Source organism: Trachypithecus francoisi, unplaced genomic scaffold, assembly GCF_009764315.1.
Source record: "Trachypithecus francoisi isolate TF-2019V2 unplaced genomic scaffold, Tfra_2.0 Lachesis_group0, whole genome shotgun sequence".
Classification (NCBI taxonomy): Eukaryota; Metazoa; Chordata; class Mammalia; order Primates; family Cercopithecidae; genus Trachypithecus; species Trachypithecus francoisi.
Window position 1 is genome coordinate 134,274,846 of NW_022681453.1, and position 26,091 is coordinate 134,300,936.

Genomic DNA, 26,091 nt, shown 5'->3' on the forward strand with positions numbered 1-26,091 from the left:
AGGCTGAGGCAGGAGAATCAGTTGAGCCCAGAAGGTGGAAGCTACAGTCAGCCAACAGAGTGAGAGGAGCTCCAAAAAAAAAAAAAAATGGAAGAAGAAAGGAAGGGAAGGAAGGGAGTGAGGGAGGGAAAGAGGGGGGTGGGAAGGGGAGGAGGAAATGGAGGAGGAGAGAGGGAGGGAGAGGAGGAGAAGGATAAAATGTTACAAGTGGTTGTTACTAGGAATTGGGAGAAGAGAAGTGGGTAATGGCACTGAAGCTTTTTATTATGTCTTTCAGCATTCTCTGATCGTTCGTAAACCATCAACAGATCTGAGTATGTAGACTAAAAGGGAATATTTGGTGAAGAGATCTTTTTTCACTATGTACACTTGCTATGGACATGTTCATGCCTGCTGCCTGGCAGGCATCATTCATTAAGTAGGCCCCTGTTGCCAGGGAAACCAGCTCTTCACTGATACCAAAGATAATGCAGAGGCCTGCTGCTCACCAAGCAACCTTCCTCATGAGCTATGACCTCACCTTCCTGAACTGTCTCTTGCCCCTGTGTGATACTGTCCTGCTGCACGAAGCTTACACTTGCTCTCTCTCACTTCCTTCTTAGTCACCTGTGATGCTGGCTAAGGGAGCTAGGCCAGTCAGCAGTGACCTGTTGCCCTTGGTTTATTATAAGCAACCTGTTCACAAGAAATGATCTTCTGTTGTTTTATAAATTATATGCATCACAGCACACAGAATAACATCAAAACCACATTAGTTTTTTCATACTTTCCTTATTGACCCCAGGGAAAGAGGGGAGAGCAGGGAGAGGACTTTCTCTTTTTGTAAATACTAATTTTGTTGAGGTATAAAGAACATATAGTAAGTTCACAGACCTTAAGTATACAGTTTGATGAGTTTTGGCAAATATATATACCTGTGGAACCAACATCCCAGTCAAGATATAAATACTTACATCAGCTGGGCGCGGTGGCTCATAACTATAATCCTAGCACTTTTGGAGGCCAAGGCAGGCAGATCATGAGGTCAGGAGATCGAGACCATCCTGGCTGTCTACCAAAAAAAACAAAAAATTAACTGAGAGTGGCGGTAGGCACCTGTAATCACAGCTACTTGGGAGGCTGAGGCAGGAAAATCGCTTGAACTCGGGAGGCAGAGGTTGCATTGAGCTGAGATAGTCCCACTGCACTCCAGCTTGGGCAACAGAGTGAGACTCCGTCTCACAAAAAAAAAAAAAAAAAAAAAAAATACATCGACCCAGAAAGTTCCTTCTGTCAGTAGCACTTCACGCACCCATGCACCCAACCCTTGGTCTCCCTGCCTTCCCATCTCCACTCCCACCCCTCACTGCTCTGATTCTATCACCATTGTTTAGATTCTTCTGCTGTTGATCTTCATAAAACCAGTATATTTCCTTTTGTGTCTGGTTTATTTTCCTCAGAATAATGTTTTTAACATTTATCCATATTGTTATGTGTCCAGATTAGTACTCTATTGTATGGATACAGCCTATTTTGTTTACCCATTTCCTGTTGAGAGACATTTCATTTGTTCCCAGTTTTGGGTTATAATGAATAAAGCTGCTATGAACATTCTTGAACGATGAACATTTTTGTGGACATATGTTTTGTTTTTTTGTGTAAATACCTAGGAGTGAAATTATTCAGGTATGGTATAGGTTTATGCTTAACTTTATAGAGTACTTAAACTTGATTCTTTTATCTAAAATTGTGATAAATACACATAACATAAAATGGACCATCTTAACTGTTTTTAACTGTACAGTGCAGTGGTATTAAGCACATTCACATTGTTGCACAACCATCACCACCATCCATCTGCAGAACTCTTTTTATCTTGCAAAACTGGAACACTGAACCAGGTGTGGTGGCTCATGACTGTAATCTCCTTTGAGAGACTGAAGCAGGAGGATCGCTTCAGCCCAGGAGTTTGAGACCAGCTGGGACAATATAGTGAGACACTGTCTCTATAAAAATAAAATAAAAATAGACCAGGCGCGGTGGCTCATGCCTGTAATCCCAGCACTTTGGGAGGCCAAGGCGGGCAGACTACCTGAGCTTAGGCGTTCAAGATCAGCCTGCCCAACATGGTGAAACCCTATCTCTACTAAAAATACAAAAAATTAGCTGGGCATGGTGGCGTTTGCCTGTAGTCCCAGCTATTCTGGGGGCTGCAGCAGGAGAATCGTTTGAACCTGGGAGGCAGAGGTTGCAGTGAGCTGAGATCGTGCCACTGCACTATAGCCTGGGCGACAGAGTGAAACTCTGTCTCAAAATAAATAAATAACATAAAATAAAAATAGCCAAGTGTGGTGATTGATATACATCTGTAGTCCCAGCTACTCAGGAGGATAAGGTGGGAGGGTGGCTTGAGCCCAGGAGTTCAAGCCTGCAGTGAGCTGTGAGCATGCCATTGTACTCTCCCTGGCTGACAAAGCAAGGCCCTATCTCAAAAAAACAAAAACAAAAACAAACAAACAAACAAAACAGAAAAAAACCCCAAAACTGGAACTCTGTTTCTATTAAACAGTAATCTGTCATTGAGTGGTGCTAAGCGTAAACAATTTTTTTAACAAAAGAAAAAGTGGCCGGGCGCGGTGGCTCAAGCCTGTAATCCCAGCACTTTGGGAGGCCGAGACGGGCGGATCACGAGGTCAGGAGATCAAGACCATCCTGGCTAACACGGTGAAACCCTGTCTCTACTAAAAATACAAAAAACTAGCCGGGCGAGGTGGCGGGCGCCTGTAGTCCCAGCTACTCGGGAGGCTGAGGCAGGAGAATCGCGTGAACCCGGGAGGCGGAGCTTGCAGTGAGCTGAGATCCGGCCACTGCACTCCAGCCTGGGCGACAGAGCGAGACTCCGTCTCGAAAAAAAAAAAAAAAAAAAAAAAGAAAAAGTAAAAAGTAAATTTTGAAAAAAAGAATTAAAAAAAAAAACTCCATTACCCCCTCCCCCAGCCCCTGGCAACCACTGTTCTACTTTCTCTCTGAATTTCACTACTGTACATAACTTTATGTAAGTGGAATCAAACAGTATTTGTCTTTTTGTGACTGACTTATTTCACTTAGGATAGTGCCCTCAGCTTTAAAAAGGAAAGACATTTTGATACATGCTACAACATAATATTCCGTTGTATGTACATACCAAATTTTATTAATGATTTCATCTGTCAATGAACATTCGGGTTGCTTCCACCTTTTGTCTATTGTGAATAATGCTGCCGTGAACATGTTTAAGTCCTTGCTTTCACTTTTTTGTGTATACACCCAGAAGTTGAAATGCTGGATTATATTTATATGCAATTCTATTTTTAATATGAGTCACTGCCATACTGTTTTCTATAGTGGCTGCACCGTTTTACGTTCCCACTAAGAGAACATGAGTGTTCCAGTTCCACCATATCCTCACCAACACTTAATTTCCATTTTGTTGGTGGTAGCCATCCTACTGGATGTAAACTTGATTCATTTTTCCAACCTTTTTAATATGGAATTTTCAAACACACACAAAAGATGAGAGATCTCCAGGTACCCACTACAAGCTTTAATAATGATTAACATTCGGTAGCAGGTGGACAAAGATATACCTTCTCTATAGCAGCTATAAGATCAGAGACAAACAGAGATCTATTTGGAACTGCCAACTAAGAATGGTGTTTTGTAGGCTGCCTGATTAATAAGGTTAGATAACTAATGGCCAGTCCTTCAGCCTGTGCTCAAGGGATGGGATAACAGTAAAGCATAGTTGGTGAAGGAGCAGCAGAGAAAGGTCACAATCAATAGGCCATAAGAGAACCCTCACTATCACTTACCATTCAGACCATTCGCTTCATATTCTTACAAGTTATTTTCCTTTCATAAAAGAAAGCTGAGGTTTTTATTTGTGTTTGTGGTGCATGTGACCCATGAGAGGGGACTCAACCAGATGCTATGTGTAAGTAGTACTTAATCCGACAGTATTAGTGGGCTGGCGGGCTTTCCTGGTTACATGGGAACCCTAGAAACCCAAGCCAGGCACAAAAGCCAAGACTGAATTCTCCAGTAAGTCACCTGGTAGCCTCGACAAGCTGATGCTTAAAAAAAGAGCCAGTGACCATTAATAGGAAGCTCCTGAAATGAGTCCTCTGAACATCCACAAGTATGATCGGCTACACCTGAGCTGAGACTTGCCTTTTTCCCTGCCAGGAAATCATGGGTTCAGAAATGGCAGGCACCACGTAGATTAACTGTATTTCCTTATTTTCTGTCTTCTTGATGTTCTGGCATCAGATGCCTCATTGACCCAAGAGACTTCCCCTCCTAGGACTAGCTAATTCCTAGAAATATCAAACCACTCCCCTGTAAGCATGCCATTCCTATGCAAACCAACCAATCCAGAGCCCATACTCTAAACCACTTCCTTTACCTGGCAAGATCTTCCACACCAGGGGGCAATGTTCCTCTATTCTAATCATTCCCGGGGCTAGATACCAGATAGTTACCTGGTTACATCCTAATAAACCCATCATAAGTTGAAAATATCATAAGCCAAAAGTAAATTTAATCAGGTGTGGTGCCACATGCCTGTAGTCCCAGCTACTTGGGAGGCTGAGACAGAAGGATCATTTGAGGCTGTGGGGCACTATGATCATGCCTGTGAATAGCTACTGCACCCCAGCCTAGGCAACATGGTGAGACCTCATAACTTAAAAAAAATTAGGCCGGGCGCGGTGGCTCAAGCCTGTAATCCCAGCACTTTGGGAGGCCGAGATGGGCGGATCACGAGGTCAGGAGATCGAGACCATCCTGGCTAACACGGTGAAACCCCATCTCTACTAAAAATACAAAAACTAGCCGGGCGAGGTGGCGGGCGCCTGTAGTCCCAGCTACTCAGGAGGCTGAGGCAGAAGAATGGCGTAAACCCGGGAGGCGGAGCTTGCAGTGAGCTGAGATCTGGCCACTGCACTCCAGTCCGGGCGACAGAGCGAGACTCCGCCTCAAAAAAAATATATAAATAAATAAAAAATAAAAAACAAACTCTTACCAGTCGAAGATAAGGCAATATAAGCAATAAGCACTAAAAAGAATAATGACTGAAAACCAAAATAAATAAAAAGATAAAAGTCCACAAGCTGATAAATAAAAGATTTTATTTAAAAGCCCACAAGTAAAAAAGAGGAGAGAGACACTAACTCCTAATTCTGAAAATCAGTAATTAAAGGGAAATAAGCCTTCAACAATTTATTTTTCTTTTCTGAGACAGCGTCTTGTTCTGTCACTCAGGCTGGAGTATAGTGGCACAATCACAGCTCACTGCAACCTTGAACTCCTGGGCTTAAGCAATCCTCCTGCCCCAGCCTCCTAAGTGGCTTAGAATACAGGTGTGTGCTTCCACATTTTGCTGATTTTAAATTTTTTGTAGAGATGGGGTCTCACTATATTGCCCAGGCTGGTCTCCAACTCCTGGGCTCAAGCAGTCCTCCCACCTAGGCCTCCCAAGTAGCCAGGGCCATAGGTGTGCACCACCATGCCCAGCTAATTTTCTTTTTTTCTATTTTGTAGAGATGGGGTCTCACCATGTTGCCTAGGCTGCTCTCCAACTCCCGGGCTCAGACAATCCTCCTGCCTTGGCCTCCCAGGTATGAGCCACAATGCCTGGCCAATAATTTTTTAATGAAGGCCCCCTGGGGCCCGGCACTGGTTTGGGCACTGGAGATTCAGCAGTAAAGTAAAATAAATTTCCTCATTGATCTTGTCAGTGACTCCTTTGCATGCTTGCTTCACACTATATTTCAAGGTAACAAAATAGTTGCAGTTGATGAGAAAAAGTTCCATCTTACAGAAAACTTTCAGCTAATAAATGTAGAGGGGGCCGGGCGCGGTGGCTCAAGCCTGTAATCCCAGCACTTTGGGAGGCCGAGACGGGCGGATCACGAGGTCAGGAGATCGAGACCATCCTGGCTAACACGGTGAAACCCCATCTCTACTAAAAAATCCAAAAAACTAGCCGGGCGAGGTGGCGGGCTCCTGTAGTCCCAGCTACTCGGGAGGCTGAGGCAGGAGAATAGCGTGAACCCGGGAGGCGGAGCTTGCAGTGAGCTGAGATCTGGCCACTGCACTCCAGCCTGGGCGACAGAGCAAGACTCCGTCTCAAAAAAAAAAAATAAATAAATAAATGTAGAGGGAATGATAAAGTTAGAAAAATAACTATATTTTAAGTCCTAATGAAACAACAGACCCAGACAACAATGACCAATAGATGAAAAATATCAGGTGAAACACTCAAATGGAACCTGTCAATGGCAAGATTGGGCTATAACCCTGAAACCACTGACCAATCTCGGCATTACTAAAACAGGGCTGACCAGATAGTCTGTGATCCTGATGTAAAGCAATAAGAAGTACATAGTACCAACCCTTTCAGTAGCCAAAACAGTTAAATCTGAATCTAATCAAGCCTTTAGAATTACCTTCATGATTGGATGAAATATGGAGAGCAGAGGAACAGAGTCAACAGCACAAAAAGGAAGAAAACAGATAAATCTAGAGAGTGCCACATTCTGCAAAACTGAGTTGGTTTCTTCATCAAGACAATGGCATGGAAAAAAATGAGAAGTAGGCAAAGGGACTCCTCTGGATTGAATGAAATTTAAGAGACACAGTAGCCAAGTATGACGTGTGGACATTGTTTGGATCTAGATTTGAAGAAATTGATTGTAAAAAGTCATTTTTGAAGACAAATAGTGAAATCTGAATATGGGTTAGGCATTAGTTTTTGCCAAAGAATTATTATTAGGTGGGATAATGGTACTGTAATTAGGTAAGATTGGCATTATTTCTTTAAATTATATTGTTTTTAGAGATAAAAATAAGACCTTCAGTGCTGAAGGGCACAGTGGCACATGGCACAGCACAGCATCTACATCATCAGTCAAATAAGAATTTAAGGCAGCTGTCAGGCTAAAGTCCAGCGAGCGACGCGCGGCTGGGAGGTAGGAGAAAACGCGGTGCCCTGGACATAGTCCCCGGCAAGGCGGGCTGATGTTGTCTGGTGCTCTGGGTCCCCACTGCTTCCGTATCCGTGATTATTTGTACTTTCAAGTGCTGAGTCCTGGACACATTCGATACATCTTCACAGCCACACCTGCCAATGACTTCGGTGGTATCTTTCACACAAGGTATGAGCAGATTCACCTTGTCCCCGCTGAACCTCCAGAGGCCTGCAGGGAACTCAGCAACGGTTTCTTCATACAGGACCAGATCGCTCTGGTGAGGAGTGCTCCCTCCTCTCCAAGATGCGGGCGGGCCGTGATCATTTCTGACAACGCGGTTGACAATGACAGCTTCTACGTGGAGATGATCCAGGACAGTACCCAGCGCACAGCTGACATCCCCGCCCTCTTCCTTGTCAACCGAGAGGGCTACATGATCCGCCGCTCCCTGGAACAGCATGCGCTGCCATGCGCCATCATTTCCATCCCAATGTCACCAGTATCCCCACCTTTGAGCTGTTGTAACCGCTCTGGTCCTTCTGGTAGAAGAGTTTGTCCCACATTCCAGCCATAAGTGACTCTGAGATGGGAAGGGGAAACCCAGGAATTTTGCTATTTGGAATTTGGGGATAGCATCTGGGGACAAGTGGAGCCAGGTAAAGGAAAAGGGTTTGGGCGTTGCTAGGCTGAAAGAAGGAAACCACACCACTGGACTTCCCTTCCCCAGGGCCCCCAAGGGTGTCTCAGAAGAGGCAAGAGACAGGCCCCAGGGCTTCTGGCTAGAGCCTGAAACAAAAGGCGCTGAAGGTAGGTGGCCTGAGAGCCATCTGTGACCTGTCACATCTCATCTGGCTCCAGCCTCCCCTACCCAGGGTCCCTGCACAGTGACCTTCACAACAGTTGTCGGAGTGTTTTAAAGAGCTGGTGTTCGGGGACTCAATAAACCCTCACTGACTTTTTAGCAATAAAAAATAAAAATAAAAATAATTCAAGGCAATAAAAGGCATAATATAGGCTTTAGAAATTTATTTTATATTTATAACGGGTTTTATGTACAATAAAGATACATTAGTTATTAAACAAGGTATAAAAACACTCAATTCAAGGATATGGAAAAATAATCTAATAAAAAATAACAAAATAGGAAAAATTAATTTTAAAAAGCAAAAGTCAATGAAATAGAAAATAATACTGATATATAGGCTGGGTGTGGTGGCTCATGCCTGTAATCCCAGCACTTTGGGAGGCCAAGGCAGGAGGACTGCTTGAGCCTAGGAGTTGGAGACCAGCCCAGGCAATATAGGAAGACCCCATCTCTATAAAAAATTTAAAATCAGGCAGACACGGAGGTGTGCGCCTGTAGACCCAGCTGCGGGGGAGGATCACTTGAGCCCAGGATCTTGAAACTGCAGTGTGCCATGTTTGCACCACTGCACTCCAGCCTGGGTGATAGAGGGAGACCCTGTCAGGAAGGAAAGAAGAGAGGAAGGAAGGAAATAATAATAATAATAATAATAATAATATTAATGCAGGAACAAATTCTTTGAAAAAGACAAAAATAATCTGTGGTGAGCCTAATTAAGAAAAAGAGAAAGCCCATGAGAGAGGGAGCATAACCTGAGATACAGAGAAAAAAAATGCTAAAAATAACTCAATAAATTTGAAAACCATAATGAAAAACTCCCTAGGAAAATTTGTTAAAATTTAAATTAATTCAATATGTGTAAGATAGAAGACATGTAAAAGTTGTCAAAGAACTACCTAAAGTGAAGCTGGGTGTGGTGGCTGACACCTGTAATCCCAGCACTTTGGGAGGTTGGGAGCTAGAGGATCATTTGAGCTCAGGAGTTCAAGACCAGCCTGGGCAACATGGCGAAAATTCCGTCGCCACACACACACAAAAAAAAACATTAAAATTAGCCGGGTGTGGTGGTGTGTGCCTGTGGTTCCAGCTACTTAGGAGGCTGAGGTGAGAGGATCACTTGAGCCTGGAGGTCAAGGCTGCATGAGTTGTGATTATGCCACTGCATAAGCCTGGGTGACAGAGCGAGACCCTGTCTCAAAAAAACCAACACAAAACAAACTGAAAAAAAAAAAGTGGTGCCATTCTCATTCTTTCTTTCTTTAAAAAAGATTTTAATGATGTATAATAGGTGTACATAGATTTGGAGTACATGTGATTACAAAGTTCAAATTGGGATATCCATCACCTCAAATATTTGTCTTTTCTTTATGCTAGAAACATCCAAGCTATTCTCTTCTAGCTACTTTGAAATGTACAAGATTACTGTAAACTATCAAACACTAGGTCATATTTCTTCTATAAAACCATATATTTGTATCAGTTGATCAACTTCTCTTCCTCCCCTCCTCCTGATACCTTTCCTGGCCTCTGGTAACCATAAATCTCTATCTTCATGAGATCCAAATTCTTAGTTTCTACATATAAGTAAGAGCATGTGATATTTGTCTTTCTGTGCTTGGCTTATTTAGTTTAACACGGTGACCTTTAGTTCCATCCATGTTGCTACAAATGACAGGATTTCATTTTTTATGGCTGAATAATATTCTATTTTGTACATCTACCATATTCACATTTTCTTTCTTTCTTTCTTTCTTTTTTTTTTTTTTGAGATAGAGTCTCGCTCTGTCACCCAGGCTGGAGTGCAGTGGTGCCATCTAGGCTCACTGCAAGCTCTGCCTCCTGGGTTCACACCATTCTGCCTCAGCCTCCTGAATAGCTGGGACTACAGGCAACTGCCACAACACCTGGCTAATTTTTTTCTTTTTGTATTTTTAGTAGAGACAGGGTTTCACCGTGTTAGCCAGGATGGTCTCAATCTCCTGACCTCGTGATCTGCCCGCCTTGGCCTCCCAAACTGCTGGGATTAGAGGCATGAGCCACCGTGCCTGGCCCACATCCACATTTTCTTTACCTATTCATCCACTGATGAGCACTTTGATTCCATATTTGAGCTATTGTGAGTAATGCTGCAACAAACATGAGAGTGCAGATACCTCCTTGGTATACTGATTTTCTTTCTTTTGGATATACACTCAGTAGTGGAATTGCTGGATCATGTGGTAGTTCTAGTGTTAGTTTTTTGAAGAAACTCCATACTGTCCTCCATAGTGACTGTACTAATTTACATTCCCATCAACAGTGTACAAGGGTTCCCCTTTCTCCACATCCTCACCAGCATCTGTTACTGCCTGGTGTTTTGATAAAAGCCATTTTAACTGGGGTAAGCTGACCTCTCATTGTAGTTTTGATTTGCATTTATCTAACGATTAGTGATGCTGAGCACTTCTTCAGGTACCTGTTGGCCATCTGTATGTCTTCTTTTGAGAATTGTCTATTCAGATCTTTTGTCCATTTTTAAAACAGCTTTTTTTTTTTTTTCTATTTGTTTGAGCTCCTTGTATATTCCGGTCACTAATTTCTTGTTAGATGGGTAGTTTGCAAATATTTTCTCCTATTCTGTGGGTTGTCTCTTTAGTTTGTTTCCTTTGCTGTGCTGCTTTTTAGCTTGATGTAAGCCCACTTGTCTACTTTCACTTTGGTTGCCTGTGCCGTTGAGGTCTTACACAAAAAAACTGCCCAGACCACTGTCCTGAAGCATATCTCCAGTTTCTTCTAATAGTTTCAGAGTTTCACATTAGACTTAGGTCTTTTTTGTTTTTTGTTTTGAGATGAAATCTCACCCTGTTGCCCAGGCTGGAGTCCAGTGGCATGATCTCGGCTCACTGCAACCTTGGCCTGTGTGGTTCAAGCAATTCTCCTGCCTCAGCCTCCTGAGTAGCTGGGACTACAGGTGCACGCCATCATGCCCAGCTAATTTTCTGTATTTTCAATAGAGATGGGATTTCACCATGCCGGCCAGGCTGGTCTCAAACTCCTGACCTCGTGATCTGCCTGCCTCAGCGTCCTAAAGTGCTGGGATTACAGGTGTGAGCCACCGTGCCTGGCCCAGACTTAGGTCTTTAATCCATGTTGACTTTTTTTGTTTTTTGTTTTTTTTTGGTACAGTGAGAGTTTACTTCTTCTGCAGTTATCCAGTTTTCCCAGTAACACTTATTGAAGAGACTGTCTTTTTCCCATTGTATATTCTTGGTACCTTTGTCAAAGATGAGTTGGCTGGGTGGGTTTACATGAGTTCTCTATTCTGTTCCGTTGGTCTATGGGTCTATTTTTATGCCAGTACCATGCTAATTTGGTTAATATAGCTTTGCAGTAAATTTTGAAGTCAGATAGTGAAATGCCTTCAGTTTTATTCTTTTTGCTCAGGATTGTTTTGTCTATTGGGGTCTTTTCTAGTTCCGTATAAATTTTAGGATTTTTTTTTTCTATTTCTGTGAAGAATGTCATTGGTATTTTCATAGGGTTTGCATTGCATTGGTAAATTGCATTGAGTAGAATTGCCATTTTATTTGAGATGGGGTCTTCACTGTCATCCAGTCCAGAGCGCAACGGTGTGATCATGGCTCACTGTATGATCATCGTTCACTGTAGCCTTGACCTTCACTGGGCTCAAGTGATCCTCCCACTTCAGCCCCTCAAGTGGCTGGGACAGCACGTGCATATCACCACATCTAATTTTAAAAAATTTTTTTATAGAGACAGAGTCTCACTATGTTGCCCAGGCTACTCTGAAACTCCTGGGCTCAAGTGACGCTCCCACTTTGGCTTCCCAATGTGCTGGGATTACAGGTGCAAGCCATCTCATCCAGCTATTATTTTCACAGTAATTCTTCCAGTCAATGAACAGGGAATCTCTTTTGTGTGTGTGTGTCCTCTTCAACTTCTTTAATGCTTTATAGTTGTCCTTGTATAGATCTTTCACTTCTTTGGTTAAAATGATCCCAGATAATTAATACTCTCTGCAGCTATTATAAATGGGATGGCATTTTTTTCCCAAATTGTTCCCTTTTGGTGTAAATGTTATTGTTTTTTGTATCTTACAATTTTACTAAATTTATTCATCAGTTCTATTTTTTTTGGTGAAGTCTTCAGGTTTTTCTAAATATAATATCATGTCATCTGTGAACAAGTCTAATTTGACTTCTTCCTTTTCCATTTTTCTTTTTTTGAGATGGAGTCTTGCTCTGTCACCCAGGCTGGAGTATGGTGGTGCCATCTCGGTTTACTGCAACCTCTGCCTCCTGGATTCAAGTGATTCTCCTCACTCAGCCTCAGGAGTAGCTGGGATTACAGGCACCCGCCATCATACCTGGCTAACTTTTGTATTTTTAGTACAGATGGGGTTTCACCATGATGGCCAGGCTGGTCTTGAACTCCTGACTTCAGGTGATCCACCTGCCTCGGCCTCCCAAAGTGCTGGTGTTACATGCGTGAGACACGGTGCCTGGCCCTTCCTTTTCCATTTTGGTGCCCTTATTTTTCTTGCCTAACTGCTCTGGCCAGTCCCATTCCTTTCAAATGTTTTTTTTTTTTTTTTTACATTTTTAAAATGTATTTTTATAGCAATAAGGGTCTTGCTCTGTCACCCAGGCTGGTCTCGAACTCCTGGGCTTAAGTGATCCTCTCACCTCAGCCTCCTGAGTGGCTGGGATTGCAGACATGCACCACTGTGCCCAACTAGTTCCATTATTTTCAGATAAATTTTTTCAAATCCTCTAGAAACAATATTTGTGCTTTTTAAACAGTTCATAATACACACAAAATATAAAATGTTTCTAATATTTATTATGTATCTAACATATTGATAATCTCAAAGAATTCTAGATTCCTAAAGGATTTCTGTGTAAGCACTGAGAGATAACCTGTCTTAGCCATTGCTAGTCAGAATCAAAGAAAATACCATGAAGATTCTGAGGTCTTCCACCAAGAAAAGTTTCTTAAAAGAAATGGAGGCATGAAGGCAGTCAGGTAATGACAGCAATGACAGAATGAGAAAAGTACTGCAACAGGTCAAAAAAATGCTTTTTTTCCCTGGTTCTGCTACATATTTCAAGATAACTTTAACCACCTCTCTGGGGCCCAATTTCTTTACATTGCAAAGAAGTTGGAATAAATTATCTTTCTGTGGACCCTTTAATACTCAGTTCCACAAATTCTGACTCAGAGGGGTCAGTGAGAACTCCGATCATTGGGAGGCAATAAACTCACTGGATGGCTTTTAGTGAGATGACTTTTGGTGTGCCTGTCAGTTCAAATCCTCCTATGAAGTCTCCAACCTCAACTCATCACAACCACAGGGATGAGCTACATATTATGGATCCTTTTAGGAAAAAGTATCTTGCTAGTCACAACTATGTTCTCCCTTGAAGAAAAATGAGCAAGTGAAGCTACTCTTTAGAGAGAATGAAGCAGATGTACAAAGGGATCACAGACAACCATCAGGGTAGGAAACACATCTTGCTTTACCGCTGAATCTCCAGTGCCTAGATCAGTGCCTTGGGCCTAGCAGGCTTTCATGAAATAATTATTGAGTGACCACTGAATTTCATTCCCTCATGGGGCTTCCATGAGATACTTCTGTATTTCTCTAATCATTCCATTATTCCTCCCCCTTAAACTAGTGCAAGTTGCTTTCTTACAACCAGAAAGCTCTTCCAAATACACTATGATATTCTCCCCTTCATAACCACCACTTACTTCACTACAGGTATATGTCAGGCCTCAGGAAAGACAACACCAGAGACTGGATCACATGTTCCCCGGTCACGAATATAGAATTGGCACATGAGATTAGGTCGGTTGGTCAGCGGCACTAGAGTAAAGGTGGTGACAGACACCAATGCAGTGCATAAAGGCTGGCCAGCAGGTGAAGTGATAAGAAAGCAGACACAGAGGAAAGTAGACAATGGTGGTTCTGAGACATCCCTGTATTTTCCTGCTATGGACTGAATGTTTGTGTCTCCCACATCCCCATTCATATGTTGAAATTCTAACCTCCAATGGTATTTCGAGGTGGGATCTTTCGCAGGCAACTAGTTCATAAATGTGGAGCTCTCATGTTAGGATTAGTACTCTTGATTGTGATGGTTTCATAGGTTTACGTCAAAACCAATAAAAATTTATGCTTTAAATACATGCAGTTTCTTGTACTTCAATTGTACATGAAAGTTGCTAAAAATGTGGAGAGTTGTTATTAACTGATTTTAGTTAGAACAACCAGTAATGTACCAATAATGGAACAACATTTAAGGAGGCCCCTTATGACTGTGCTATTTTGGACTTAATATCAGCACTTACTGATTTATTCCACTGTTTTCCCAACTCCCTTTGCCCTCTGCTCCCATAAAAGTGAACAATCATGAATGCCATAACCAAATTGGTAAACTCAGGCTGGGCACGGTGGCTCACGCCTGTAATCCCAGCACTTTGGGAAGCCAAGGCGGGTGGATCAGTTGAGGTCAGGAGTTTAAGACCAGCCTAGCCAACATGGTGAAACTCCATCTCTATAAAAATACAAAAAATCGGCCAGGCGCGGTGGCTCAAGCCTGTAATCCCAGCACTTTGGGAGGCCGAGACGGGCGGATCACGAGGTCAGGAGATCGAGACCATCCTGGCTAAGGCAGCAAAACCCCATCTCTACTAAAAAAATACAAAAAAAATTAGCCGGGCCAGGTGGCGGCGCCTGTAGTCCCAGCTACTCGGGAGGCTGAGGCAGGAGAATGGCGTGAACCCGGGAGGCGGAGCTTGCAGTGAGCTGAGATCCGGCCACTGCACTCCAGCCCGGGCGACAGAGCAAGACTCCGTCTCAAAAAAAAAAAAAAAAGCACACCAACATGGCACAAGTATACATATGTAACAAACCTGCACGTTATGCACATGTACCCTAGAACTTAAAGTATAATAAAAAAAAAAAAATGATAGAGCAGAGGGAAGGATAAAGGGTGAGAAAAGGAATATAAATGTATTTATTACCACTAAACCGTACACTTTAAAATGGTAAAGATGGTAAATTTTATATGTATATTTTATCTCAAAAAAAGTGAAAAAAAATAGTGTATGGTTGTGGTCTCTGCAAATGTAAAATGATTTAATAATAAAGATTCACTTTATATGCTAAAAAAAAAAGTTTATATAATACCTAATTGGGTACAAACTCCTACAACATATATTCATTAATTCAAGCTTGCTAATTATGCTATTCAAATGTTCTTTATCTTTACTAACTTTTGGCCTGATTGGCTTCTTTAATACTAAAATTTTCTTCATGGTTATGGGTATGTCAATTTTTGTTGTAATTCTGTACATGTTTACTTCATTAATTTTCAGTTTAAATATTTTAAATGATTTTGAACATCATTCCTATGTTTAAGACTCATTTAATTCTTCTCATCTGTGATCTGACTATTCAAGTCCTTTGCATGTTTTAATATTGGTTTGTTGGTCTTTTTCTTATTGACTTGAAATGATTAAGAAAACAAACTACTTGTCTGCTATATAAAGGCAAATATTTTTTCCCCAGTGTGGTCATTTCTCTTGCTTTGTTCATACACATCACATAAAGTATATAATCAGCTCATCAAATTTCACAAAATAAAGAAATCTGCTGGAAAAAAAAAAAATACAAAATATCAGCCGGGTGTGGTGGTGTGCGTCTGTAGCCCCACCTACTTGGGAGGCTGAAGTGGAAGAATCCCTTGAACCCAGGAGGCGGAGGTTTCAGTGAGTCAAGATCACGACACTGAACTCCAGCCTGGGTGACAGAGCGAGACAAAAAAAAAAAAAAAATTGGTAAACTCTAATTCAGAATTAGTAGAACTAGGATGCAAGATCTTACATGTTCCTCAAATTTGTCAAGGTTTTGCATTTTAATCTCTAAATCCCTTCCAGGAGTTAAACATCAGTATAAACTGGGGTAACTGATTTTAACATAAACCAGTGTTAGTTTATGTCAAAACCATCTACTTAGATTACCATCTCTTTTAAGGACCAGGCCACATAATTAATTTTGATTCCCAAGTTTACAAGCACCATGTCTAGTACAGAGGAGAGTGAGAAGGAATAGGGAAAGGGATAAAGGATATGAAGTAAGAGAGAGTAGGAAGAAAAAGGGTATGTGTGCAGAGTATGTGTGGGTACTGATTATGCGGGGTCTTGTAGGCCATGATAGACATTGGACTTTAGTCTGATTGTAATACAAAGCCATTGGTGATTTTGAACACAAAAGTGGCATGGTCTGATTTATATGTATATACACACACATACACATACATTTTGTTTTGAGATGGAGCCTTGCTCTGTCACCCAGGCTGGAATGCAGTGGCATGATCTTGGCTCACTGCAACCTCCAACTCCTGGGTTTGAGGGATCCTCCTGTCTCAGACTCCTGAGTAGCTGGGATTACAGGCACACGCCACCACACCTGGCTAATTTTTGTATTTTTAGTACAGGTGGGGTTTCACTATGTTGGCCAGGTTGGTCTCGAACTACTGACCCCAGGTGACACACTTGCTTTGGCCTCACAAAGTGCTGGGATTACAGGTGTGAGCCACTGCACCTGGCCTAATTTGTATTTTAAAATAAGGATGACTCTGAACGCTGTGTAGAGAATAAATTACACGAGGAAAATATAGAAGCAGGGTATATACAAAAGAGTATGCCAAGAATGGGTGCACATGTTCACTGAAAGGGTGATAATTTTCTTTTTTTTTTTTTTTTTTTTTTTTTTTTGTGAGACGGAGTCTTGCTCTGCCGCCCAGGCTGGAGTGCAGTGGCCGGATCTCAGCTCACTGCAAGCTCCGCCTCCCGGGTTTTACGCCATTCTCCTGCCTCAGCCTCCCGAGTAGCTGGAACTACAGGCGCCCGCTACCTCGCCCGGCTAGTTTTTTGTGTTCTTTTATTAGAGACGAGGTTTCACCGTGTTAGCCAGGATGGTCTCGATCTCCTGACCTCGTGATCCGCCCGTCTTGGCCTCCCAAAGTGCTGGGATTACAGGCTTGAGCCACCGCGCCCGGCCCAAGGGTGATAATTTTCATAGTAACTTTATTCATAATGACCACAAGCTGGAGACAACCTAAATTTCTATCAACAGTAGAATGGGTAAGTTGTGATGTAGTCACACAATGGACTACTACACAGAAGTAAAACATGAACTGCTACTACATATAACATGGATTACTCTCACAGATACAATGTTGAACATGACACGGAAGAGTGTATATAATTATTTCACTTACGTAAAGTTTTAAAACAGCCAAACCTAATCCATGGTGATAAAAGGGGTTGGTTGGGGGGGCCTGGGGAACATAAGCACGCCTACTGAAGTGCTAGAAATATTCTACATTTTGACCTGGGTGGTGCATTCAAGGCATATATAAAAATCCACTGAGGTGTACACTTAATATCTGTACACTTTAAAATTTTATCTCAATAACAAGTTAAAAATATATTGGAAGCGAGCATATAAATGAAGTGGTGGTGTCTTCCAAATATTTCTGGTTTTTCTCCCAGGTATATGTAAGGACCACACTCTTCCTAGAACTTTAATGTGACTATGTGATTTGCTTTGGACAATGAAAGTGCTTTGAGAGTCCTTAAGTGATTTGCCATACTCTCTTTTTTCATTTCCCAGTTAGCAGCCACACTCCTGATGGTATCTGCTTTGTCAGCCTGAGACCCAGAATGAAGGCAACTTAGAGCACAAATTGGTGAACTTTGTCTGTAAAGGGCCACAGAATAAATATTTTAGGTTTTGTGAGATGCACACACACTCTGTCGCAACTACTCAACTCTGCCATTGTAGAACAAAAGTAGCCACAGATATAAATAAATGGACAAGGCTATATTCCAGTAAAACTTTATTTAGACAAACAAGGAGCTAGACAGATTTTGCCCGTGGGCCATAGTTTGATCATGGCCAACCTATGATCTAAACCAAAGACCCTAGGCAAGTTGCAATAGAAAAGTTGTGTGAGACAGTAAGATTTTGCCTTTGTTATCCAATGGCAAGCTAGCCCATGCTGACACAGAAATTGGTCCCTTTAAAATGCTAAAATACTGAACACTGGCTTAATGGTTAGCTGGAAGGCATTCAGGAAATTGCTATCAGAAGAAGGACGAAATAATTTACACAAGAGTATTTATATTATGGAAAGGTGAAACTGCCCCTTGAGATAACCTGAAAGGCAGATCATCTTACCCTTTACTAAAGAAAAAGACAGAAAAACAAAATATTTTGTAGTTGCTGTCTACTGCACTTGACAAAATGTACAGAAAAGAGATGAACTCAGAACAGATGGGTCAGTTTGCAGCCAGAAATGAAAAGGAATACAGAATTCACAAATTCAAGTAGTTACTGGGTAGGATGAGGCAATATTTTAGTAAAAAGATAAAAATGAGAAATCTTTTTTGTTTGTTTTCTTTTTCAGACGGAGTCTGGCTCTGTTGTCCAGGCTGGAGTGCAGTGGCACGATCTCGGCTCACTGCAAGCTCCGCCTCCTGGGTTCATGCCATTCTCCTGTCTCAGCCTCCCGAGTAGCTGAGGCTACAGGCGCCCACCACCACACTTGGCTAATTTTTTGTATTTTTAGTAGAGACAGGGTTTCACTCTGTTAGCCAGGATGGTCTCAATCTCCTGACCTCATGATCCGCCCGCCTTGGCCTCCCAGTGCTGGGATTACAGACGTGAGCCACCGCACCCGGTGAGAAATCTTTTAAAAAACAAATAAAAAGAGAAATCCTTTAGCCAAAAGGTTGATTAAAAGCCAGTTTTGCAGCCAGGTGCAGAGGCTCACACTTGTAACACCAACATTTTGGGAGCCCAAGGCGGGCAGACTGCTTGAGTCCAGGAGTTTGAGACTAGCCTGGGCAATATAGCAAGACCCTGTCTCCACATAAAAATACAAAAATTAGCTGGGTGTAGTCGCTTATACCTGTAGTCCCAGCTACTTGTGAGGCTGCAGTGGGAGAACTGCTTGAGCCAGGAAGGCAGAGATTGCATTGAGCTGATATTGCACCACTGCACTCCAGCCTGGGTGACAAAGTGAGACCCTGCAGCAAGGCCCAAATCACTGGATGACTATGACACCTACTGTTAAGATCTCTGAATGACTTAGTATGCCTCAGACTAAAAGTCCAACTAAGATTATACTAGTTAATCCCTTAAACTGGTCAGAATGGCTTAAGGAAATAGACTAAGAGTGTGGCTTTCCCACCCAAGCCTGAAAAGCCTCAGTTACCCAGAAATTAAGTTCACAGAGGCATGGGAACAAGAAGGCAAAGAAATACAACGAACTTTAGAAGTATACATTAACTAGATGTCACTTTTGGGTCATCTTCCTTTGGGTGATAAGGACATTCTGCAGGTATAAAAACAAGTGAACTGAATATATAGTGACCAGAAGGGCTAAGTCAGTCTTCTATTTTGTTAAATTTACTTACTTTTAAATCCCAGAAGAGCCAAAAATCATCTGTAAAGGAAAGTAGCAAGTAAATAGTATGCCTTTTTCTCCTAGTGTTGATGCCTACAAAAGGAAAAATGATTATTAACTCTTAGGCGGCATTATCTTTTTCCAATACTAAATGTAACATTTTAATCACTTAAGTATTGTTTTAGTTCACTAAATAGTTGTCCAATCTTTTCCCTCTATATGTAGATTCCTTTGGAAATTAAAAAAATATATATATACACACACACATATATATATATGAGACACTGTTCACAAAGGGCAAAAAAAAAATAAGATTCTATACATGGATATACAAACTTAATACTACATAGTGGATTTGGTGTGTATATCTGGTTGTGAATCCTGAGTTTACTACCTACTGTGTTTACCACAGAAAACCGCAAATTATTTAACATTCACATAGTAAATATTTGAGTCACATGCTAATAAGCGCTACACTAAATTCTGGGAATACAATTATGAGGTCCCTAGTTACAAAGAACTTATCTTCATTTTTCAATTAGTAATATGAGGATAAAAGTTACCCAATGGACAGTCTAAGGCAGAATGACTGTGAAGGTCAAATAAGACTGTGAGAGAGCTTCAAAAATTGTAAAACACTACACAAATACTTGTTTGTCCACACATTTATTGAAATGCCAGGCATTGTGCTAAGCACTAGAGATATAACAGTGAACAAGGCTTATATGGTCCCTGCCCTTACAAAGCTTACAGTCTAGCAGTGATCAATAAGCAGTAACAATAAAGTGTGCCAAGTGTATGTTTGGGAAAGAACAGGATGTATAAGGAATGGAGAGTAAGGGCACCTAATCTAGAGGGCATCAATGAAGGTTTCCTAGGTGAAGTGGCATAGAGACCTTAAAGATGAAGATAAACTTGTATAGTACCCTAAGAGCAATGGTGAAAGCAGTTGAGTGATATGCTCAGTAAGTCTTTTGGAGCAATTTAGTTGTAGTGTAGAAAGGAATAAAAATAAAAACAGGGAGACTAATAAGGAGGCTGTTGCTATAATTAGGTAGGTTAATGGCCTGAATTAAAGTGGTAGCATTGGAGAATTGGGAAAAAGGACAAATGAATGGTTGGTAGTGGTAATGCCATTTAGTGAAAGAGGAAACATGAGAGGAGAAGCAGGATTTGGGGGCAAGATCAATGACATGTAGTGCCTGAAACAGCGAAGAGGATTTGTTAGCAATTAGATATATCAATTAGGGAAGGTGTAGAAAGGAGATAATGAATCTAAGAGTCATTTGCATATAAGTGGTAATGAAACCATGGAAGGAAATAAGATCAGCTAGCGAGATGACATAGAATAAGGCAGTCTAAAACACATTTTTAAAAAAATACAAAGAACAGATACTTAAGGGAAGAGGTGCCTGCAAAGACGTAAGACAGCATACCCGGAGATGGTATCTTCTCCAAGCTAAAGTAATCAAGTGTTCAAGTGTTTCAAGGAGGGTAAGACTATTAACAAGGACTTAGTGAGCATAGTAGAGCAATTTGAGTAGCAATACGGGAGACTGAGAATACAAATTTGTCAAGAAAACTAGTAGGAATGAGCTATAGGGCAGTAACTAGTAAGGACATATTTATTTATTTATTTATTTATTTGAGACGGAGTCTCGCTCTGTACCCCAGGCTGAAGTGCAGTGGCACAATCTTGGCTCGCTGTAACTTCCGCCTCCCGGGTTCAAGCGATTCTCCTGCCTCAGCCTCCTGAGTAGCTGGGATTACAGGCGCACACCACCACGCCCAGCTAATTTTTTTTTTTTGTATTTTCAGTAGAGATGGGGTTTCACCATGTTGGCCAGGCTGGTCTCGAACTCCTGACCTTGTGATCCCCCCACCTCAGCCTCCCAAAGTGCTGTGATTACAGGCGTTGAGCCACCGCGCCCGGCCGAGTATCATTTTTTTTTAAAGGTACTTATTTTAACTATATTCACTGCTACAACAGGACCAGTAACAACTGTGTTTATAAAAACAAAAACAAAAAAAACTGCCATGCAGTTACAGAATTACTTAATACTTAATACAGAAAACACTAAAATACACTCTTTTTTTTTTTTTTTTTACAAACAAGACTAGCTTATAGCAAATTCTCTATAGCTAAGGGTCAATTTAAAATCCTTGGCTTATATCTCCCCCTCACTCAATGACTATACGATGCAAACTAATTTTATTAACACCTTAAGCAAAACATAGTGGAATTTCACAAAATGTACAAGATTTCAATATTTAAGGAACTGGTGTTAGAAAGCAGAAGTGGCTTTCAGGTCTTCCAATCTTTCTCTCAAGTAATAAAGCTCTGCTGTGAATATTCAAAGCTATTGGGAAATTACCTGCAGATTTTTTTTTTTCCGATTTCCCACTATGTTGTTTTTCTAGATGTGTAAGCTTACTCTATTAACCAAAATCTCAGCTTGAGCATTCTTGATAAGTACCTAATCGATATACAACTTTTTTCCTGTCTTAAATATGTATAACAGGACAGAGCCCTTAAATCTGATTCAATTATTAATTCTTGATTTACAGGTGCTATTGTGAGCTAACAGAACTTATGAATGCCTTTATTGCACTTTACCAGCCAAATTTAGAAGGTTGGAATTAGTCTCTCCTATGTAGTATTCTGTCAGTTTGTCCACCTTGCACTTTTAATTTTGCTTCTAGTGGTAAAGTGCCCTATCCCTTGAAATAATCTACATTTTGGGAGGGATAATTCTTCATTGTGCCAGGCTGTCCCATGCACTGCAGGGCATGAGTGTCTTTAGGCTTAAATGCCAACAGAAGCCCCCAGTAAATATGACAACCAAAAAAGTGCCCCTACACATTTCTCAGCATACTCTGGAAGGACAGGTTACTGTTTCTAGTTGAAAGCCACTGGCACAACTTTGGTTTTCAGGCTCTTATGGCATTTATTTTAATTGCCCAGACATCAATTCCATCTAAATTCTTAGTCGTAGCCTGGTTCCTTGAATTTGCTGGAAGGTGTTTCAATAGTTAAGACAGGACTTTGGAACAAGAATTTTTAAACTGTATAATACTTGAGAGGATCTATGAATATAAGTTGGGTCCTGTTTATAATTAGTTTTACATAGCACACTTTAAGATTGCCTTTTCACGGTTAACAGCGGTTTAGAAACTACCGTTTTGGCACAAAGCATTTTATCTTAATAGAAATACAGAATTACTGAAATCTGTGAATAAGACTGCTTTTAAATATTTCTACTTGTGTGCTATCTTAAATGTAGAACGTGTTCGACAGTTCCAAATTTTAGAATAAATCCATTTCTAGCATCTAAAAAAATCTGATACTGTATCAGTTTAAAACAAAGTTTTTACTTTAAGCAGGATTTTTTAAAATACAGCAGCAACATCCACGCAGATAAGACAAAAAAGCTGAAATATCTCACACCTCCTAATCCCGGAGTGCAAAAATCTTTTTTCCTCATCCTTTCTGATAGGGCCAAACTTGTGTCTACAGTAAAAAAAAAAAAAAAAATTACTAACTGGTAACCATTAAGATTCTATACTTACCATAGTCCTTTAATAGGCAAGCTGATAAAATGGCCCCCAGTTATAAAAAAAAAATCCAAGGAAAACCCCCAATAATTAGTCTTATCTCCAAATTGCAGGAAATCTCCTATATCAGCAACTTAAAAGTAATCCTAATGACTTCCTCTCTCAGTAATGTCGGTATCACTGAGGTGGGTGATGGGGAGGGAAGAGGGAAGAAATTTGTCAATATTACCTTCGGACTCAGAAATGTTTAAAAAAAAGTCTCAAACATTTTGATAGTTAGACAAAACACCTCCACTGTATGTATGGTCTTCCTTTTCAGAAACTTATGAACTTGCTATGTGAGTTTCCGCAAATTGGTTCAAAAGCACATTTAAAGAGTTGGTAATTTAAGACTATATGCATCAGAATTTTAACACTCCATTAAAACAAGAGCTGAAATTTTTGGCATATATCTTCAGAACACCTAAAAAACAGACTGCAAATTCAACTCACATTAATACTAAATCTCTTTAAAATTAACTATATCATAAAAGACAATGACTTTGTCATTAAACTAAGTTTTAAAAAAGGTGGTATTCTTATGTTTCAGTCCCATGCTGCCATTTGAGATGAAAAAAAAAGGCAACTGTCAGAATTTTAATTGTGATCAGTTTGGACGGCTGGTACTTGGTACTTTCTCACAATCCAAATTAGTAAACTTGAAAACTCAAACCGATTTTTGCTTTTAGAATTAAATTCTTGTTGAGTTTTTCAATCTTGTACTACAAAGTCTTATGGATTAGATTCATTTCTTTCTCTCACAAGATCATCCCAACCCGGCTCCATTTCAGTTGTGGCAACCCGAAACAGGGCTTGGAGATGCTCATCTGTCAATGGCTGACTCAAAGTGTGTTGGTTTCGTGTCAAATATGAAAAAGCCTTTTCGCAGATTTGGTTACTATCAAACAAGGATGCGACTTTACAGGCAACCCCTTTGATAATTGGGTAAGATTCAGCAGACAATCCAGCATAAAACTGTCCCAAGTCTTTGATTCTGTATTCATTCCAAAGATTGGTGTTTGCCTGAAGTTTTGTCAGCTCCACCCTCACTGAAATAGGTGCATATTCAGGTTTAAAGTTAAATGGATTTGAAAAAAGTTCCAAGTCCTTTTTAATGAACCTGAGGTCCTTAAAATGCCTCTCAAATTCTTTTTGTAGACGACAGATCACCATTTGATATCTATCAGGATCAAATATTTTTTGATCTTCCTTATTTTGCTGTTTTAGCTCATCAACAACTTCTCTGAGGGCAGGAAAGTCTGTTAGATTTTTTTCCTCAATATGTCTTTGAAATAAATTCAGCTTAACTTCGAAAGTACAAATATGGTCAAAGGCAGCAGCAGCAAAGACTTTACTAACTCGTAATTCTTCACTGAGTTCTCGAAGGTGTTCCATAATGTCTACCAAGAAGCCAAAGTCACAAAGCCATTGTTTGTCTGAGAAGTGGACTGTTGTTGCCCCTACTGAAACCAAGAAAGCTTCCATTTCTTTTCTTAGAGAGAATATTAGTTTTAAAGTTTTCCCTCTCCTAAGCCAATTGTTCAGACATCGTCCATTAACCCTTTCGCCATGCTCTGATTCAGATTCAGTTAGTAAAGTCTGAAATTCAGGTCGCCTAACGCCTCTGGTCTTAATCAAAACTATCCATTCGGATATGGTATTTATGATCTGATTAACATCTACATCATAGGAGCTCAACAGTTCCAAGTGAAGAAATCCTGAATAATGAATCACATTCCAACAGTTGGGGCTTACAGCCTTTTCTCTCATGTATGAGACGAGTCCTGAGTTCTCACCAATCATCCTCAAAGTATGGGTCGTAGTCAGTCCAACCATTCTCTGCAAGCTAAGCCCTGCTGTCTGCAGGGCCTCTAGGATTGCCGACATGAGCGCACCAACACTGAAATGATGAGTCAGGTTGATTATGGTCAGAAGATCTTCTTGCACCTCCAGCTCAGGGCCTACCCCGCGGATAAAGACCAGGAGGTAGTTCTCATAGGCCACAAAAGCCTGGTCGTCCAAGGCAAGAGAATAGGCTTTAAAGTCCCTGGCTCGGTTAAAAAGCTGGCTGCGTAGATTCCTGTCAATGCTCAGGATCCTCTGCCTTGTGATATCTGGAGATAAATCAATGCCTTGCAAGACGCTTACATGCTCGGGCAGTACCTCTCTCAGCAATACCTCCATACACTGGTATACAAAGTCCCCCTCACCCCAGCCGCGACCCTTCAAGGCCAAGAGGCGGCAGAGCCCGAGGCCTGCACGAGCAGCTCTCTCTTCAGGAGTGAGCGAGGCCACGGGCAAGTCGCCCTGACGCAGACGCTCCACCAGGGCCGCGCGCTCTCCGTCCGCCACATACCGCTCGTAGTATTCGTGCTCAGCCTCGTAGTGGCGCCTGACGTCGCGTTCGCGGGTAGCTACGATGAGGCGGCGACAGACCAGGCACAGGGCCCCGTCGCCCTCCGGAGGCTCCACCACCAAATAACGCTGGGTCCACTCGGGCCGGAAAACTAGAGCCTCGTCGACTTCCATCTTGCTTCTTTTGGGCGTCATCCACATTCTGCGGGAGGCCACAAGAGCAGGGCCAACGTTAGAAAGGCCGCAAGGGGAGAGGAGGAGCCTGAGAAGCGCCAAAGCACCTCCTCCGCTCTGCGACAGATCACCTCAGCGGAGGCACACAAGCCCAGCTCCGAATCTCTGCCCCTATTGGCTGGATATTTCGTATTCTCCGAGCTCCAAAAACGAACCAATAGGAAGAGCAGACAGCGATCTCTAACGCGCAAGCGCATATCCTTCTAGGTAGCGGGCAGCAGCCGCTTGAGGGAGGGACGAGGAGACCCAGCAACCCACAGAGTTGAGAAATTTGACTGGCATTCAAGCTGCCCAATCAATAGCTGCCGCTGAGGGTGGGTCTGGGCGGGGTAAGCTTCAGCTTGAAGGAAGAACGTGAGCACGAAGCACTGAGGTGATTGGCTGAAGGCACTTCCGTTGATCATCTAGACGTTTCCTAGACTCCTCTGGCGCCGAAATGTCGTTCGTGGCAGGGGTTATTCGGCGGCTGGACGAGACAGTGGTGAACCGCATCGCGGCGGGGGAGGTTATCCAGCGGCCAGCTAATGCTATCAAAGAGATGATTGAGAACTGGTACGGAGGGAGTCGAGCC

General features: G+C 41.7%; 2 protein-coding genes and 1 pseudogene across 8 annotated transcripts in view; 2 read left to right on the forward strand and 1 right to left on the reverse strand.

Moving 5' to 3' along the window:
• LOC117078567 overlaps nucleotides 1-7,535 on the forward strand; it is a 28,679-nt pseudogene extending 21,144 nt beyond the window's left edge.
• EPM2AIP1 (EPM2A interacting protein 1) lies at nucleotides 109-25,782 on the reverse strand. Of its 2 annotated transcripts, XR_004437239.1 has the most exons (3): nucleotides 22,786-25,782; nucleotides 19,348-19,430; nucleotides 109-1,051 (listed from the first exon to the last, which is right to left on the reverse strand). XR_004437239.1 is itself a non-coding variant. In XM_033211990.1 (1 exon), the coding sequence occupies exon 1, from the start codon at nucleotides 25,485-25,487 to the stop codon at nucleotides 23,664-23,666; it is 1,824 nt and encodes a 607-aa protein (XP_033067881.1). In that variant the 5' UTR covers nucleotides 25,488-25,598; the 3' UTR covers nucleotides 21,426-23,663. The 2 variants fall into 2 exon arrangements, 1 of the variants encoding a protein (XP_033067881.1); XM_033211990.1 differs by lacking the exons at nucleotides 109-1,051; nucleotides 19,348-19,430 and having other exon boundaries at nucleotides 21,426-25,598.
• The window catches only part of MLH1 (mutL homolog 1), a 54,912-nt gene continuing 54,561 nt past the window's right edge, over nucleotides 25,741-26,091 (forward strand). For 2 of the 6 annotated variants that reach the window (XM_033211986.1, XM_033211984.1), the window contains exon 1: nucleotides 25,759-26,072. Coding sequence is in view for 2 of the 6 variants with exons in the window: in XM_033211981.1 (XP_033067872.1) it covers nucleotides 25,957-26,072 (116 nt within the window). In the remaining 4 variants the exon portion in view is untranslated. Of the gene's footprint in view, nucleotides 26,073-26,091 lie in introns of all 6 variants that reach the window. The other 4 variants (XM_033211981.1, XM_033211982.1, XM_033211983.1 and 1 more) reach the window with 4 other exon arrangements.